General features: G+C 40.0%; 1 protein-coding gene across 1 annotated transcript in view; it reads left to right on the forward strand.

The window, feature by feature from the left end:
* TXLNA (taxilin alpha) overlaps window positions 1-5,082 on the forward strand; it is an 18,533-nt gene extending 13,451 nt beyond the window's left edge. Inside the window, exons 7-11 of the mRNA XM_018566569.1 lie at window positions 548-667; window positions 2,105-2,179; window positions 2,278-2,370; window positions 2,457-2,552; window positions 4,202-5,082. Of these exons, the coding sequence (XP_018422071.1) occupies window positions 548-667; window positions 2,105-2,179; window positions 2,278-2,370; window positions 2,457-2,552; window positions 4,202-4,483 (666 nt within the window). The 3' untranslated portion in view covers window positions 4,484-5,082. The remainder of the gene's footprint in view (window positions 1-547; window positions 668-2,104; window positions 2,180-2,277; window positions 2,371-2,456; window positions 2,553-4,201) is intronic.
* Window positions 5,083-15,786: the final 10,704 nt, after the last annotated feature.

The following is a 15,786-nucleotide window of genomic DNA, read 5'->3' on the forward strand; positions in this document are numbered from 1 at the left end:
AGGCCGACTCCCTGCGTTCCGGTGCGGGAGGGGGTGTGGAGCTGTATTGAAGTCAATGGCATCGCCCACAGTGCGATCGCCCGCACTCGGAACGCAGGCACATTAGTGCCTGCATTCCGGTCCAGTGCGATCTGCAAAAATAGTGCTCGCAGCATTTTTGTGGATCGCACTGGACTGGAACACAGGCACTAATGCAGGTGATCGCACTGTGGGCGAGGGGCCTGCCTGCGCAGCCCACGCCCCCTCCCGCCCCTGAATGCAGGTGTTTTTTCGTTGGTAGATCTCAATGAGCTCGTCATTTGAAAAGTAGATCTCCAGATGAAAAATAGTGGGCGCCCCTGCATTAGGCATTGAATATTTACATGGCAGGTGAACTTCTAAAGCGGCTCTGTAGTCATATTAGTAATAAATACAATGCTAGCTTATAAAGTCCCATTGATTTGTCCAGTCAGAATGGTGAATACTTTTTGTGCCCTACTAGACATTTGTTTATTGCTTCCTGTACTATTATCTATGCTTATTGTCCTTTTTTTTTTCTATTGTGCAGCATATTGATAAAGTATTTAAACACAAAGACCTTCAACAGCAGTTGGTTGATGCTAAACTGCAGCAAGCTCAAGAGATGTTGAAGGAAGTTGAGGAGCGCCACCAGCGGGAAAAGGACTTTGTAAGTGAAGCACTGATGTCTGTCTGTCTTTGGTATGGTAAACTCCCTGTTATCCAGCATCCATGGGGATCGGTAGATGCCGGGTAACTGTAGTTTCTTGAGAGTTACTATTAACTTTTAAGCAACGGGTGCCACACCCCCTTCCCCCAATTGGAAATAGCCAATAGCAGGTTGGCTATTGCTCCTGCCCACTGCCCATTGTTTACATTTATCTGCCGGCTGCGGAATGTAGCCACTAGCTCGCGGCAAGATGTAAACAGAGAATTTTGTTAGCAACTAAGTTTTTTTGTTTTTAGTTGCTAACAATTTTTTAGTGTGCACATGTCTATCAAGCAACTGGCAAAAAAAAAATCAGAAATCATATGTCCTTTTTTTAATTTAATTTTAATTTTTGCCGGTTCCTTGAGAATTTATTGAAAAAGCACAAAATCGATATATGGTCACTCGCACTCCAACTTGATGCAAAGTCAATATATTTTATTGACTGGACTGAGATGTTTACTTGAAGAAGGATCCACTTGGTTTCCGAAACGTCGCTGCTATAAATGTGACACTATCTCAGTCAATAAAAGATATTGACTTTGCATCAAGTTGGCGTGTGAGTGACCATATATTGATTTTGTACTATTGGCGGAGGCATCTGCGGTCGCATCGGCACCCACCCGATCTTTGGGTTTGTTTCCGGTCAGGAGTGCGGTTGGATATACCTTGGACTTATGTTTATTGAAAAAGCAACGCGCCTATATCAGGGTTAGTGTTAACAATGCACTAAGGGGGCATCAAAAAGGCTTGCAAAATGCCCTGCAAGTAGGGGAATGTGTTAAAGGGGAAGTGATGTAATAAAGTGAAGTGACCAGCTTTGAGGTGTGCTTAGGCTGTTAAATTTGCAGGCATATTGTTGGTTTTCTATGCTGTGTATTGCTGCATCTGAGTCGCAATAGCTGGACAGACTTGGGTCATACAATTTTGAGTGTGGCTCAACTGCTTGAATTAGCCATGCAACATTAATTATAGATATGACTGGTTCTGGCTGGTACTTGCAATGGCTGGCAGGCTAAGCTACCACTGGTATGGCTGGCACTGCTTTGGATGACAGCGATAGCAGCTGGCACTACAGGGTGGAATAGGACAGGCTTTCACAGGTTGCAAGGACCTAGCTAGAAGCTCTCTTCTTGCTGGCTGTTTGCAGACAGGAAGTGGCATCTGCATATTGCTGAAGTGCCCAAGTATTTATTTACTGCTGTAAACACAGCCCAGGATTACCTAAGTTTTATATAACATATTTAATTAATAAACGACTGGACCACATGGAACTTGTTCAAAATAAGTTAAAGCAGTTGGTGGCATGTTATTATGTCCAGTCCTTTTTTACTTTTTTTTGTGATGGGTTTTTTTTTTTTTTTTTTCTTAAATCTTCTAATCCTTCTCTATATACAGCTCCTAAAAGAAGCAGTGGAATCCCAGAGAATGTGTGAGCTCATGAAGCAGCAGGAATCCCACCTCAAACAGCAGGTAATCCATGTTTGTACCACCTACATGACTTGGCACAATCACACAGATTTTCATGAATGTGCATGTCATTGTTAATCTTTCAATATTTCTACATTCAGCTGGCTCTGTACACTGAGAAGTTTGAGGAATTTCAGAGCACACTTTCCAAAAGCAATGAAGTTTTCACAACCTTCAAACAGGAGATGGAAAAGGTGATCGAGATCTGTTTGGTTTCTATTTTCCTGAGCATTAAGCTTTTAATAAATGTTTGCAAATGATTAACTTTTTTACTCTGCAGATGACAAAGAAGATCAAAAAGTTAGAGAAGGAGACCACAATGTATCGCTCCAGATGGGAAAGTAGCAATAAGGCTCTTCTAGTGATGGCCGAGGAGGTGAGAGGCGCATATAACCAGCAAGCAGAATTAGGGGGATATTAGACCTCATTAATAGAAAATAATTCCACGTTCGATATCCATGTACAGTAAACTCCCCGTTATCCGGCATCATGGGGATTGGTAGAATCCGGATCAATGTTGTTTCTGATTGCTTGAGAGTTTCGATTAAAAGCAGGTCAATCTAATGCCTTACCCCATACTATACCATATAATAACAAAAACTCTGTATTGACTTCATATTAATATTGAAATGCAATAATCAAAAGCAAATTAAGACCAATAGACACACGATCGTTTTCAGGATAATACATGCCGCAGATCAGCAGAACAGTGAGTACACGGGGGTTTTTTTTTTCTCCTGGTTAGTTGTATACCGGATAACGGAGAGTTTACTGTATTATTATTGTATTTTATATAATATAGTGGCTTTTGTGGCTCCATTTCCTTATTTATCAGCTTTGTTTGTTAAAGCTCAACTTCAGGCATGAAGCTAAAACCGATTTGAAATACTTCTATATATGAACACTCTTAACTGCCTGAAGAATAGCACATATATTTAGCCAGTCTTGTGATCCACACCAAGATATCATATCCAGACATTTTTTTCTATGAAAAGAAAAAAAAAATAACCTTTTGCTTGTAGCAATTTTTTTTTTACTTTTTAAAGTGTGTTCACCTTCTTCAAGAAAGTAGAAAGCTTTGGACTCACAGACTGCAGCAGTTCTGCTGTATATGAAGGCTGTTTTTTTACACCTCGTAGAAAAGTCTGGAGTTCTATGCCATTCTACAGTTGGCTGGAAGAAAAGGGGTTTGGGTTTGGTTTTTTACCTTGTCAAAAGTGAAAATAGTCTAGGGTTGGTTACATTGGGTAATTTCTTTGTACACACATGACATATAAGTGTATTTTCTTGAATGCTTCTTTCAGAAAACCCTACGTGATAAAGAGCAAGAGGCTTTGCAGGCCAAGATCCAAAGATTAGAGAAGCTCTGCCGGGCTTTACAGACCGAGCGTAACGACCTTAACAAGAAGGTGCAAGGCTTCAGTGGACCACAGGCCCCTTCTGTGGAGACCACTGAGGATTGTATAAGTTGTACAACACCTGCTATCGGTGATAATGTAGAACTGAACAGCAGTGATGTGTGTGGGCAAAAGTGGCTCCATTTCCTTATTTATCAGCTTTGTTTGTTAAAGCTCAACTTCAGGCATGAAGCTAAAACCGATTTGAAATACTTCTATATATGAACACTCTTAACTGCCTGAAGAATAGCACATATATTTAGCCAGTCTTGTGATCCACACCAAGATATCATATCCAGACATTTTTTTCTATGAAAAGAAAAAAAAAATAACCTTTTGCTTGTAGCAATTTTTTTTTTACTTTTTAAAGTGTGTTCACCTTCTTCAAGAAAGTAGAAAGCTTTGGACTCACAGACTGCAGCAGTTCTGCTGTATATGAAGGCTGTTTTTTTACACCTCGTAGAAAAGTCTGGAGTTCTATGCCATTCTACAGTTGGCTGGAAGAAAAGGGGTTTGGGTTTGGTTTTTTACCTTGTCAAAAGTGAAAATAGTCTAGGGTTGGTTACATTGGGTAATTTCTTTGTACACACATGACATATAAGTGTATTTTCTTGAATGCTTCTTTCAGAAAACCCTACGTGATAAAGAGCAAGAGGCTTTGCAGGCCAAGATCCAAAGATTAGAGAAGCTCTGCCGGGCTTTACAGACCGAGCGTAACGACCTTAACAAGAAGGTGCAAGGCTTCAGTGGACCACAGGCCCCTTCTGTGGAGACCACTGAGGATTGTATAAGTTGTACAACACCTGCTATCGGTGATAATGTAGAACTGAACAGCAGTGATGTGTGTGGGCAAAATGCACTTCAAGCAGCACCAGCACTGCCTCCTCTTCCACCTGCCATGTCAGAGTAATGCAGACAGGAGTGAATGCTGCATATCTAATGTCCTCATTTCTTTTTTTTATGATGGCTTCCACTTTTATATCCCACATTACACATCCACCCCTTGCTTTTATTTCAGTTTAGTTTTTTTCACCTGAATACCATATCTACAACATTATTGGAAGGATTAGGACCTAGCCACAAATGCTGTTTACTTTCCTATCTTCATGCCTATAGCAACTGGTCCAACAGAGGTCCCATTTGCAGGTTATCCACGCAGTTTACAGTTTGTTGTGGCTTTGGTAGACTCTAATTGGCTTCATACATTTTGAATAAACTCTGGTTAATGAAAATAATAAATTTTTCCTGCTTTAAAAATATATTTACATACACATAGCAATGGTGACATGGATGGTTTCATGTAGGAACTGTCAGCCATTGGTATGTACAAATGATTCTCAGAATATGTCTGCCTCATGCATGCAAGTGCTTGAAAAACACACTGTTACTGGTACTTACTCTGGGACCACATTACACATTAGCGTCTCAATTCCTATGTTCCGCTGAACTGCCCATCCTTTCTTCTCTGTTCACTTAATTGATTTGCAGTAAATACAACCTGCTCACAGGCCTATTCTTTTTGAGTCTTTATTTTTCCTAAAAATGAATACAGAATAGTTGGTGTTGGCAGTATCTACACTTCACTTCCACACTACACTTGTTGCTGTTTAAGAAGTAGTTCTATTACAGTTCTCAGGAGTCGGTGCCCCTTTCACACAGTACTGTTTAGAGAAGTAGTAGCCAAACTCTGGACCTCCAGCTGTGGTGAAACTACAAATCCCTTCATGCACCTGCCTCTGGAACTCATGCCTGTGGCTGCCAGTCTTAAGGTGCCCATACACCTTGCGATTATCGTACGATAATCGAGGGGAAGGCGTGCGACCGTTTCTACTGCACGTCTTTTGTCGAAGGAGAAAACCCGCCGAGAATTGTACGATTGTCGGCGGGTTAGTGGCGTGCTCGTTCGACAACTGTGGAACGGGCCGGTGTGTGCACGCGCACACTGCTCGTTCAGCATTGCGGTCATCGGAAGCCCGCCCCTCAGCGGGGCGGGCTTTCGATGATTGCAAGTACGATCTGCCTGTCCAAGATGGGCAGATCGTACAAGCTTTTAATTAGCTTACAACCATCGCAAGACATAAGTCTTGCGATGGTTGTAAGGTGTATGGGCACCTTTACAATGCTTTATGGAATTTGTAGTTTCAGCACAGCTGGAGGAGCTTCTGTTCTGATTACAAATGACAATGTTTTAGCTCAGTTTCCAGGTGTTCAGTATCCAAATCTTAATGAGTAACTAAAGTCACCTTACAGAGGTGACAGCCACAGTGAATTTGAATAAAAATCAATCATTTTCTCCCATTCACGATGTAACCGTACATGTTGAAATAGAATTGATTTGTGCAAAAGCTAGAACAGTTGTCCTTTTCTTTTCTTCTTACTATTTTGGTTGTGCTGGTATTTCCAGCTCTAGATCCACTTAACCAAATTGTAACCATGTATCTTGCAGAATGTTCTTCTTACAGTATGCTGCTGTAAGCATTGCTTTGTATACTCACACAAAAATATACACAATGTATACTGTGTACAGTCAGGTGTGCACACAGAATTACTAGGACCCTATGACCATATATACAAATACTGGTTCCTGTAGAAACATAAAAAAATTGGTTGTGCCTTAACCAGGGCCATGCAACCAGTGGCAGAGCACATGATGCATTCTTCCTGCTACCGTCTAGTCAGAATGTCGGTTACAATATACTTGCACATTGCACAGTATACTTCTCATTGTGCCTTGTAGGGAGGTGCTGTTTGCTTGTCCAAACCCAAAAAGAGAGTCTTGATGCTTCAATATTATGCTGCTTAAATGACTAGACATGGCTATAGCATGAATGCATTTTGAAAGGAAGAATTGCTTTCCACAGATGTTGAAGCAAACCTATAAAATGATTATATACTGGTGCAGAATGAGAGCTGTGATAAAACTTCTATGCTTCCATGTTTCTTTTACTGTGGTTAGGCGTATATATTGTGGTTACTTATGTACCCCCACGGTTCGGTACCAAAGAGATTGTCCTACTCTGTGAGTGAGGCAAGAAGGTTTGCTGATTGATTGTACCATCATGGAAAATGTAGTATGCATCACTGAAAATAAATCCTGGCTTTCTATTCTCATCTCATTTGTTGTTTCTCTAAGATTTAGATGATGTCGTTTTGGGAGTTAGTTTATAATTAAAACGCCTTTCCTAGCTTCATGCCTACCATGTTGTTCTCTGTGGTAAGCATGCTTCCTGTTTTCATCATATCAAAGTTACTGGATCTTATGAAAACTGGAGGAAGAAAGGTGTCCTGTTGTCATTTTGCTATTGCAATTTTAAAATGAAAAGACACATCCAATTAATTGCAACATACAAGTATGTTGGGGTTTTTTTTCTCTTTTTAGGTGGGACGATTGAAATAATAAAAAAAAAACAACTTAGTGGACAGCTCATTAAATTTTCCAAACAAAGCTACTAAGCTATTACTATGCATTGATAAACACTCCAACATCTGGTAACAGCTCAGCTAAGATGGACACTTTTTGTGTCTTGTCATACAATTTTATAATCCTATTGAATAATGTGAATAAAATGCAGCTAGTATTGACTGTTGCCCTATCATGGTGTATTTTATATGCATCTTATATGCACCATGTTACTGGTCAACAGCATTTCTCTTCTAATACTGTTCAGGATCTTCCAAGCAGGAAAGCCACTGTACTGAGATGCTGTTTGCAGCACAAATGTCATCCTAGCATGTTGGACCTAGTAAATTATTATTATTATTATTATTACATAGTATTTATATGGCGCCAACAGTTTGCGCAGCGCTTTACAATATAAGGAAGACATTACAGTTAAAATACAATTCAAGACAAGATGGTAAGGAGGGCCCTGCCCCTGAGGGCTAATAAAATGAATACAAGTAAAGAATACTAAAAGTAGTGTTAGTATCTCCATAGCATAAGTGGGATGGGGAGTCTGTTGTCCAGCAGGAGAGAACTCAGACCGGTCCGACCACACTGCTTGGGATTTCAGTGCAGCAGAGGCAAAGTTGTCTGCTCACTACATGGAATTGGGTCAGGGTCAACCGGTATTTCTTTCTTGTCCATCTGAGGGACACATGAAGTCTTTAACTTATGGGTTATACAGCTGCTTACAGGGGGATTTGTCACTGGAAATAAAAAAGAAAATAAAACTAGGCCAGCGTGAGGATAACCCCACCTACTACCAGAAAGCCCCAGTTTTTCATGTCCTAGGAGGATGGATGTCTTTTCTTTCTTTGATTTTTTTTTTTTTTTTTTCTTCAATCCAGACACCTCCTATTTCTCTCTGTTGATGCATTGTGATTGACTAATTACCCTTCTTTAGATTGTGACACAGCTTCAGAAAACAATTTAGTTCCTGGGGACTGGAGCAATTTTGCCATTTTTGCTATGTGTTTAACCATAATTTCCATCTTCCTCATTCATTGCACCTAACATAATACATACCGCTTTTTAACGGACAACATGGGCTTTAATTTGATGTGACATACGCATATAGAAATTATTCTTTAAAAAAAAAATGGAAACACATTTTTCACAGTTTTGGCATTAATAATGTGTACAGAATGAGTACAGCTAACAAAGTATTTTATAATAAATTATTTTATTTGTCCTGATATTTATAGGTTATATCATAAATCTGGGATTTTAGTTTATTTTGGAAGTTATAGGTCACAAAATATAAGGAGTGAAATACAATTTTACTGTAGAACTATTTTTGAATGTGGCATGTTTGTCTCTTTAATAGCCTCCTCTGCATTATATTTTCTTATATTTCTTTTAATTAAACTTTTTAGTAAAGGGGTTTTTTTCTTACTTTTTTTTAACCTTTTCCTTTTTTTTTTTTAACTTTTAAAAACTTAAAAAAAAACTGTTTAAAACCTTAAAAAAAAAAAAAAACTAGGGGGCACTAAGAGGTTATTTTTTTTTAATTTAAATTGGCTTTTGATACTAAGTATTCTGAGGAGATACTTTATTCTCAAAGATACTTTGTATCAATTTTTTAATACTGCATACTGATCCAGTTTGCAGCTCCACATCACAGTGAGCTGCAAGCCGGCTAAGTGGCTGTCACAGCACTGTGATCACTGCAATTACCTATCGCATTCAATGTATGAAGATGTCATCAGCACACCAAAATTCTTTCTGGATTCCAGTGTTCGTTTATTAAAGATTCTTGTCATACAAACAAGCACTTTCGGGGCCACACTGGGTCCCTTCATCAGGCTTAGCATTGACAATGTGCAAATGTGCACAAATCACACCAAACTTTATATGGACAAACGGATGCAAAACCCACCTACCTGAACACCCCTTGACATCATTATGACATTATAAACCCCACAAAAACATTTTTAACAAATATAATATTAACCGTCGTGTACAAAGCATCAAATGAAAAAAGTAGAAAAATACAAATCAGACTGTTGCAATGTAACTAGGAAGGACCCAGGATATGCTGAATGGTGCCCTGGGGTAGAAAAATGCATTACTTATGAGACTGAGGAAGAAGTTTACCCTCCCTTAAACCTGCAAGCAGAGAGCTACCCAGAGTCCTAACACTTCACGCCTTTTGGACCCTCAGTTTAGACCTTTGTCATAAAGAATATTACGGACTTCCTGATAGACCATGCAAACAATGCTGCCTCTCACCATACAAGGGGAAACACTTAAATGTGTTCAGAGGCACTTTAATCTATGGAACCTGATTTAAAAAAAAAGGTCTTCAAAACTCTGCTTGCCTTACTGACATTTAGTAGCTTTAAAACTCTCACAAGGGTAAACCAGGATCCTTACATATATTAATCACTCTACCTGCTAAGCAGAGAGACCTTCAAACCATGCTAAATCAGATATAGAAGCGTTATAAATATGCAATCTTGCACCATATTCATGAATATGGCAGCTAATGCAGTAGGATGCTTGCATACTCTGTAAGGGCCAAACACATACGAACTTACATCCATAAAAATTGCAGCTCCTAAGAGCGGACTAGTATACAGCTCCTCAGACATAGCTGCTAACGTTCATAAATAGTACAAGGACTTATACAATATTACCCCTGACTGCCCGACCTAACACTGTTCAGACTTTAATAAGCAAAGGGTGTCTTAGATAGAGTACATTAAGCTCCCAACCCTCATTTCCCAACAGGTAAAAGCTTTGATGTCCCCCTTTACCTCATTGGGGATTCAGGGTGTTATCTCCTCACTAACAAAAGGCAAGGCCCCAGACCTAGATGGTATCATGAACACCTTTTTACAAACATTTTCGGACTACCTTTCTCTATTCTTGGAGAAGGCCATCAACCCAATATTCCCTGCCTGTCCTTCGTCAGTCCCAAGAGGCTCAGACAACGCTTATTTAAAAACTATGATAAGTCCTCACCCAATGTTTCAGCTGTAGGCCGATTTTCCTTACTCAATTTAGATTTAAAAATATATACAAAATTGATTTCCACAGGCTGAAGCCACTCATTCCCTCTTTAACCCCTTCATGACTGAGGCCCTTTTTTCAATTTTTGCACCCATGTTATATTCCACATTTTAGGCCTGAAAATGACGTAATCCAATCAAGTGGGGTTTGTGCCAGAATAGGAGGCTAGGGACAATACCATTAAACCATTTCTCTCATTGACTATGCCAAGACATGTAACCAACCCCTCTACCTGTTGCCGATTGACACCTAGAAAGCATTCAATCATGTATCAACTCTTACCCAAATTGGCATCCCTACCCCCTTTTTTCATAAAATCATGGCCTTGTATGAGTGCCTCACAGCTAGGTTCAGGTGAATGGCTCCCTGTCTGATCTTGTCCACATAAATATTAGTATGCATCAAGGATGCTCCCTTTTCCCTTACCTCTACATCCTTGTAATGGAACATCTAGCAAACACTCTCTGTAGTACCTCTTTAGTAGTATCTCTTAGTCGATGATCTCCTTATTAATGTCTTAAACCCCAGAGTAGTATTCCCATCGATCCTTCATGAATTTGAACTCTTCAGTCACTATAGTAACTTTGAAGTTAATACCCACAAATCTGTAGCACTCGCTATTTCCTTACCCCCTATGAACGACTATTGCAGTCCAATTTCCCAACTCAATGGACTCCACATGTCATTAAATATTGTTCTTCTCTCCCTTCTCCCATGGTCTATCTCTAAATCCAAAAGCGGTCTTAGGTTTTTACCCAAGTGGTCTACACCACAATTTCCTGTGATTGGAAGTCTTTGCAACTTCAGGAACTTGTGCATATTCAACACATGGAAGAACTTATTGCCTTGCTACATGATTAGCATTCTAACTACATCTACAGCTATGTTGAACATTTGGATCTCTTTCGGCTCTATTTAACTCTTCTTTGCATGTTTCTTTCTTTTTTTTCCCCTCTCTCTCCATTCCATCATCTCCTTCCCCTCTGCCTACGGATCATCAATGCACACCCAATCCCATATATGCCCATGGGTGGGGTGAAGCTGCTTTGCTTGCTTCAAGAACACAGGCAATACCCAACCCATCCTTTGTCAGGATTGTATTGGAATATCTGAGCACTGTCTCTCATCTGTAAAAAAAAAACAAACAAATGTATTATCACCTACTACATGTAATCCAAATTGATAGATCTTTCAGAAATAACCACACCAGAATTAATTATATACTTCTAGCAATTAGCTAGCTAAAATAATGTACATCTGAAATGCCCATACACTTGAGATTGTTCTTATCTGATCCAGATGTTCTTAAAACTATGGGCATCCGCAGACCAGTCAGGGCTGACAGGTCATGGGGGAGAAAGGGATCAGACAGTTTATACAACCTAATGCAAACTACCCTGTTTCCCCGAAAATAAGACCTAGTACTATTTTTGGGAATTGCTAAAATATAAGACCTACCCCGAAAATAAGACCTAGTTGTGACCATTTGCAGGGCTGGTGGTGGCATAAGGGGGAACTTGAAGAGCCGCGGGAGAGAATCAGCGGTGCCAACGAAGCCAGTGCTAGAGGAAGCAAGGCGGCACTGGAGGGAGCAGAGCCGCATAAGCCGATGCCTCCTCTATAGCGCCAGCTCCTGTCACAGGCGGAGTGATGCCAAATGCACCCCGTCTGTGAGGAATCGATAGTGAAAGTGCTCTTCGCTTTTTCTGGCCAGAGATTGGTTACCATATTGCTCTTATAAAGGTACGGCACCCCTGAATGTCCTGATCACCATATTTGTGTACATGAATACATGTAGACGTTTCTACATGAATAAGTGTGGATTGTTGTACATTAAAAAACAAATAAGACCTACCCCGAAAATAAGACCTAGTGTGTTTTTTTGAGCCAAAAAAAATATAAGACAGTGTCTTATTTTCGGGGGAAACACGGTATACTGTTTAGGATGAGAGATGTTGGTTCCAAGACAGTCTGCCTGAAGCATACCTGCCCTGGCCCCACGCATCCCCAAAAGAAAGAAAATGAAGGCTTGGCCAAACCGAGGATTCCTGTTTGTACCGACAGCACAAATTATTCTTCCTGGTGTCAGTCAGATCATGCCTGTATGTCCACATGGGCACCTTTTGTCTTTATTTTTGTGTTTGCCACTGAGCTGAAACAGAGATTTGAAAAAAGCTGCTGAATGAAACTACCTTCTCTCCATTTACGCGTAGACATGAGATAACAGTTGTCTGATCTGGCTTATTTCCTGTCTATGAACCTCTCAAATGATTACTGCACAACCCTGAACAATCTATGTGGCAGGTTAGAAAAACCCGTTTTGATCACTATTGTTCCCCTCTTTCTTCCTTTAAGACACACTTGCAGCTTTTGCCATCCCTGTATATCCCTCCAATAGCCGTGCTGTCATATTTGTGCACTGGCCAGGCGATGGCGATTGGCTCTATTTTCTGTATATTAGTAGATAAGAAAAGATTCTGGCACTCAGTAAATCACTTTCTAGGCAGTTGTCTCTTGCAAGCTTGAAGGAGGCTATGGGAGCACCAGACCCCTGTGTTTCATGTATAGAAATGAAGACACTACAAGCTGTTTGCGTGAGGAGTCATGTTGAACTATACAACTAAATCCAGGTCAGAGGTAGGAACAGGAAACGGGAAGTATAAGGCAATGCAATATTATCATAAGCAAATAGAGTCCCATTATTTGCATGATAACTCCATAACACTCTGTTCATGTGTAACTGATTAGCTTTTACCATCCTGTAACTGGAAACTTAACAACCCATTATAAACAGTATGCAGCAAATTCTAGTCCACTTAGCGTAATAGTATGGTGCAGTGTACTCCTCACTACAAACTTTATTATTCTTTCCATGTAGAAAATGTAGAACCTGTTTTTCAAGCTGAATGTTTTTGTTTTTTTTATCTAGCTTTTTGTATTTTCACATTTTAGTTGTATTATAACTAAATTTGCCCAGTTTCATTCCATCTACACTTACACAGATGAGAACTGTCATCTAATTATTTCCATTTACATTGTTTTTGAGGTTTTTTTTTAACTATTTATGGAGCTGCATTGTACACATTCTTCACTAATGTTTGTCATATTTCAATGATGGTAAAATAGCCCAGTAAAGTCTGTTTTTACAGGAACCTTTGCCAGTTTAACAAAGACTTCCTGTTGGTTTTATTATTCAATTGTCTTTTTATGGTCCCCTACCAAGGCAGGCCTCAGCTACTAGGTGGGTCTACAGGTGGAAAATGAATGCAATAAATAAACATGTCTGGGCGATATTAAAAAAAAAAAAAAAGTGCAGTGCATCAATGCAATACATCCATGTTTCATCATGTTTTATCCCTTAAAAAATGCTGCAATTACAGAAAAATACCTATTGATCTGGGGAAAAAAAGCTAGTGAGCTCCTAACTGTTTGAGCTGACAACAAATTGTTCTGTTGCACTGAATTCCCAAGCAGTTTTTACAGCACTGCTCAGTTCTCCCTTGCTGGACTACACTACACCTCCCCCATGTGTTGTGGAGAGGAGGAAAAGGTCTGGTGTTCTGTGATCCAGCACAAGAGAACTATGCAGGGCTGACAACACTGCTTGGTATTTCAGCGCTACAGGGGCAGCATTGTCTCTGGATTTCTACCAAATCAACAGGCTTATCTGTTCTTGCTGCATTTTTTTGCAGAGACAGTACATGGAAAATGTGCATCTTTTGCAGAGATTTACTGTATTTGTTCATTTCTTATTTTGACTAGCTATTTTAAGCAAGGACTGCCCATTGTTTTTTTTTTTAACCGTAGAATAGGATATAGGGGCCCAAATCCAGGAGAAGAAAGCTCTAATGTCAAACCAGGGGTGGATCAGACTATGATGAAAGCGACTGCTCAAAGAGATTGAAACCCCAAGATCAAATGACCAGGTACACCGGGTTGGGATTACGGTAGTTGGAAGCTGACTGCGCTATTGTGTTACAAAATTAAATTATATTTTGAATAGCGGATAATTTGGAAACAACGATTGCAAGAAAGATACTTTGGGTAACTGATCAAAGAAAGAGTAATTAAGGTCAGTATACAGAAAGAAGTTGGGAAGTAAAAAAACCTTCTATTAGACCAGTACCCTATGCAATCTAAAAGATGAACGTACAAAGTGAGGGTGGCAGCAATGCAAGAACTGAAAAGAAAGCAGAATTCAACATACAAGACACTACACTCCTTTTGCAGCAGTTGCAATAAGGTTTTAGGTGGCAATGGTTTCTTTAATTAGAACATAATTAACTATGCTGAATTTAATTAATAATTAGACATGTAAGCCCATTGATACCAGACCCTTTAGGTCTGGTAGGAATGTCAGGGGGGACCCCTCGATGTAAAAAAGGAAAAGCTTGTGGTTCCCCCCAAAAGTCATACCAAACCCTTTAGGTCTGGTAGAAATTTTAAGGGTGACCCCCAACGCCAAAAACATATTTAAGGTTTTTCCATACTGTCCACACCTGTTGTGCGCTCGCCACTCCCATTGTTTTTACACAGCTAAACAGAGTAGCCGCTGGGAGTCCGTTTACAGGGGCCCGCTGCCAGCAAGATATGGCATACGTCGTTGGCAGCAAGAGCGTTAAAGTGTCGCCTATAAGCAAATTTGGGTTCTGTCATTTTTGTAATTTCATGGGTGCACGCAATTTTAAGACTTCACATATTTGATATCCATTTACCTGACATGACCCCATCTTTTATATTTTACAAGAAAAAAAATGTGGGTATTCTATTTGTGTACAATAAATTCATTTTAGTGTATTTTTTCCTAAAAATATCGATTTGATAAACATATGCACAGATATTGTGCAACATAAAAAAAATGAAACTCTCGTGTTTTTTTTATTCTACAGGACTACCCAACTCTGTTTTACTATTCTACTCCGCTTTCATGAAATCTAGAATTGTTTGGGGGTTAGAAGCAGTTTTCTAGGCGAAAAGTCAGACATTATTATGTGTGTGCAAAGATGAAAAAACTGCTCTGGACGGGAAGTGGTTAATAGTTACCGTCTCTCTGTCATTTTATATGTTTTGGAATACTTTCTTTCTGTGGATAGAAAAGTAAAATAATAATGCTAATGAAAGGCTGTTATTTGGCACATGAACAGGTCCTGTATATAGTAAAAGGTTACTAATCCAGCGGTGTCATTGTACGGTAAGCAGTATAGCGATGTGTAGAATATATCATTCATTGGAGTCAGTCAGGGGATATATTGACCAGAAGAAGCTGAAGTACACTGCCGTCAGAGACAAAGCAATGCATGGTTATGGGAGGAGAGGAGGGAGGGAGAGTGAGGCGGCTTGATGGTGAGGAGATGTATTATAAGGCAGGAGAATGGGGGAGGGAGGGGAGATTACTCTATGAGATGTAGTATTCATGTGCAGGGGACATTGGGACAGGAAGGAGGAGACACTAGCAGAGGAGGGCCAGAGGAGGGCCGAGGTGACAAGAGGAGTAGAAGAGATACGGGATCATGGAGGAGTGAGTGTTACAGAAAGTGGGCAGACAGGGCAGTGAGGAGAGGAGGGGATTATCCCTGCAACTTCCTCCAGATCATCACCTCAGGTACTTTCCCTGCCATGTTACCCCCTCATTTGTGAAGTACGTACAGCATCACCTGCCTCCTCATTGTGCCTGCACCTTCTCGTCTGTTGTTGTTTTCCAGCCACTCCCTGGGTATCCCTCTCTGTGAACTCATTACTCATTCCTTCCATCCCTC

Source organism: Nanorana parkeri, unplaced genomic scaffold, assembly GCF_000935625.1.
Source record: "Nanorana parkeri isolate BGI_ZX_2015 unplaced genomic scaffold, ASM93562v1 scaffold959, whole genome shotgun sequence".
In the NCBI taxonomy this organism is placed as follows: Eukaryota; Metazoa; Chordata; class Amphibia; order Anura; family Dicroglossidae; genus Nanorana; species Nanorana parkeri.